The sequence below is a fragment of the Macrobrachium nipponense genome, chromosome 44, assembly GCF_015104395.2.
Source record: "Macrobrachium nipponense isolate FS-2020 chromosome 44, ASM1510439v2, whole genome shotgun sequence".
NCBI classification, from domain to species: Eukaryota; Metazoa; Arthropoda; class Malacostraca; order Decapoda; family Palaemonidae; genus Macrobrachium; species Macrobrachium nipponense.
The window spans coordinates 29,970,668-29,973,820 of record NC_087221.1 but is presented as its reverse complement, the minus strand read 5'-3'; the positions used below and the strand labels follow the sequence as shown (position 1 = coordinate 29,973,820).

Sequence of the window (3,153 nt, the reverse complement as noted above, 5' to 3'; positions counted from 1 at the left end):
CATCTTCAATTCCCAGATCAACCTCTCCCAGCACTCTTCTCCTGAACTCTCTCTTCTTATCATTATCCCTCCCTAACAATTTATACCACTTGATTTTCTTTACCCCATTCGTTTTCGTTTTCTTTTCTCTTTTCATCTTTAAATCCATACAAAGGAGCCTATGTTGGGGGGCCACGTGGTCACCTGGGATAACTTTACAATTCCTAACTTCCACCAGCCTTGATCTATTGTAAAGGAGGTAATCTATTTGTGTGCATCTACCGCCACTCCTGTATGTTATCAAGTGCTCCCTCTTCTTTTTGAAGAATGTGTTCACTATTGCCATAAGTGATGAAAATTATTTTTAACTGTTAAACAGCTGAAAATTGAATTTAATTAGAATTCACGAATAAGACTTTTCTTATAAGAAAAAAAAACAATCAAACACACGAAAAAAGCCTGTGACCTGATTTATTATTTCAAACCTTCTCGTCACCTGTTTCTCTTTGGATAAGACTCATTACTACATCCAGTGACAAGCAAAGGTGTAGAAACCAGACTTCTTCATAACTTGGGGATACGATGTCTATTACTTATAATTACCTTCAGATGCACTGAGGACAGGTTTCGCTTTATTGGTGGCCCCAGCCTGACTATAAAAGATGAATGAAAGGTTTATTAGAATGAGGAAGCTATTTGGAAAATAAAGAATGATATAAATGAGTGACTATACGCAGTGTTTGTATTAGACGTTGCTAAAAAAGACGAATGAAAGATATTTCATAATTAGGGAGTGTTTTGGAAAAATATAGTATGAGATAAATTTGTGACTATGCACAATATTTGCATTAGATATTACTAAAAAAGATGAATGAAAGATATTTTTGAACTAGGAAGCGTTTTGGAACAAATAATGATATAAAATAGTGAATATACACAGTATTTGTATTAGGCATTAGCTAAAAAAGATGAATAAATGATATTTTAGAATTAAGTAATTATTTTAAAAAAATATTGTGATTTTAATAAAGACATAAAGCTTCGTGAAATTCATATAGGCAACTGCCAAAGTTTTTGTCTTCGTTTTGCACTTACTTTTTCGGGTTCTCTCCAAACGCTTCGTTAGTAGCCCAAAGACTCTGTAAGAACAGCAATGAGAAATAAAGAATGTTTCAAGTTTATTAATGGGGAATGGGACTGACTTGGCGTATAAAATACTTTACAAAAAAATTCAGTCGATACTATCATTATTAAAATTAGATTATGAAACTAAGAGGAGAGTGAGAGAATAATTTAAATGTCAGGCGTCTTACGTCATAGTATGAACCTTGTAAGAGAGACTACACTTACAAAACACAACAGAAGAAAAGCCGAGTTAATGGTCTTCATCGTCTCCCTTCAGTTGGAGCACGTCCACTGTGTCAGTTTCTCTCGTTTTCTGGGAGAAAATCCACTTCAGAATGACGCCACCGATCTGGATACCTTCTCCTCGAAGCTAAGGCTTATATAGCCGTAAATTATATCGTGAAATAATAAAAGAAATAATAAAAGATTATCCCTGAAACGGCGGTGTCCTAAGTCGATGACTAACCCCGATCCGACCGAATCTGTAAGATTAATTAGTCGATTAAGGTACCTATAAATTGAGATTGGTTTCACACCTGGATAATTATCATTTAGGACCCTGACATCATTCTGAAAAAATTTAGAATTGGATTTAGCTTCTTATCGCGTTATCTTTCACGGTTGGAGGGTAATGAGAGATCATAGATATAACTTAGGCCTCGTATGATACCGGCCAAAGGTTGTCTCTAGTTAATTCTTGCCGCTAGTTCTGACTTCCCGCGTAGGTTGACCTTCCGATAATACATTTAGGTGTTCCTTTGTCTGGAATCGGTAAAATCCAAAAAGAAATTTAAAATGATCATTCTGTATTTTTACTTTAGATCACAGCACTCCATAATACAGACACGGATAGCAAAGTTACAAAAATATTAGATATTCTTTTTGTCCGCAATTTGTTTCATCTATTTCCCTAATGGTAGCCTTATAACACCTCATAAACTAAGAATGAACAATGGCCTTTGCATATGCAAAACCGGAGTGAGGATAGAATATATGCATTTTCACAGACTTATTCCGAAATTGTAATAATTTGCATGTATATATATATATATATATATATATATATATATATATATTATATATATTATATATATTGCTACTTTCAAAATGCATGTTTCCCCTCTTTGAAATGTCATGTAGAATTTTACAACATTTTTTCAGATTCCTAGATAGCTTAGAATAGGATGTTTTAAAATGTGTGTTCAGATTTCGCATTACATATTGTAAAAGAATATATATTAACGTAAAAAGAGAGGGATTCTTTTCTGTCTGTTCGAAACTACGAGTGTTTAACTTTTATGTCAACACTGTAAGATTAGAGGGTCTGCGAGATCCGTTTGCTTTCCTAAATCTGTCAATGCATGTGATAGCGAGAGAATTGAGTCTTGCGTTGTTATCAAAACATGTCAATCTTAATTGTCGCTCAGCCTCCGTTTCGTTTCGATCGAGTAGAGTACGTCTTTTTTTTTAACAGACTCGTCTTGTACGTGTATGTCTTTGTCAAGTCCCACGTGGGAATTGCACATTTTGTATGTGAGATTGCATCAGATTTCAAAGCTACTGGAAGCATTCGTGACAAGAACGTTTGTGTCATCTGCCCTGTGAAGCTTCCGTAAAGGAAGAGATTTTATTCTATCTTAGGACCTCGAGGCAGTCAGATCTCTCTCTCTCTCGCTCTCTCTCTCTCTCTCTCTCACTCGAAATCATTGAGATTGTATTAACGTAACGTAAATTGGTCACTCGTAACGTTTTAGAATTTCATATTTGATATTTCTTAGAGTTTATTTAGTGTTATTTAGTTTCTTTTGTGGAATCTGAACAAACATGATTTTGTAACGGCACCTGGTTTTTGTGAAAGTGTGATATACAAGCTGCAGCAAAAGAGAAAGAAAGAAGTTGGTATACCAAAAAGGTAAAGTGTGTTATATTTTTATTAGTTGCAACTAATAACTAATAACGGTTAGGAACTGTGTTTAACTAATAATGGATAGGGAGTGTGGTTAACTAATAATTGTTAGGAACAGTGGTTAACTAATAACAGATAGTTGT

General features: G+C 34.4%; 1 protein-coding gene across 1 annotated transcript in view; it reads right to left on the bottom strand.

Annotated features, from left to right (window-relative positions):
* The window catches only part of LOC135203849 (trypsin-1-like), a 12,764-nt gene extending 10,739 nt beyond the window's left edge, over window positions 1-2,025 (bottom strand). The window contains exons 1-3 of the mRNA XM_064233805.1: window positions 1,330-2,025; window positions 1,075-1,118; window positions 583-632 (exon numbers count right to left, since the gene is read on the bottom strand). Coding sequence (XP_064089875.1) covers window positions 583-632; window positions 1,075-1,118; window positions 1,330-1,368 — 133 coding nt within the window. The 5' untranslated portion in view covers window positions 1,369-2,025. The remainder of the gene's footprint in view (window positions 1-582; window positions 633-1,074; window positions 1,119-1,329) is intronic.
* Window positions 2,026-3,153: the final 1,128 nt, after the last annotated feature.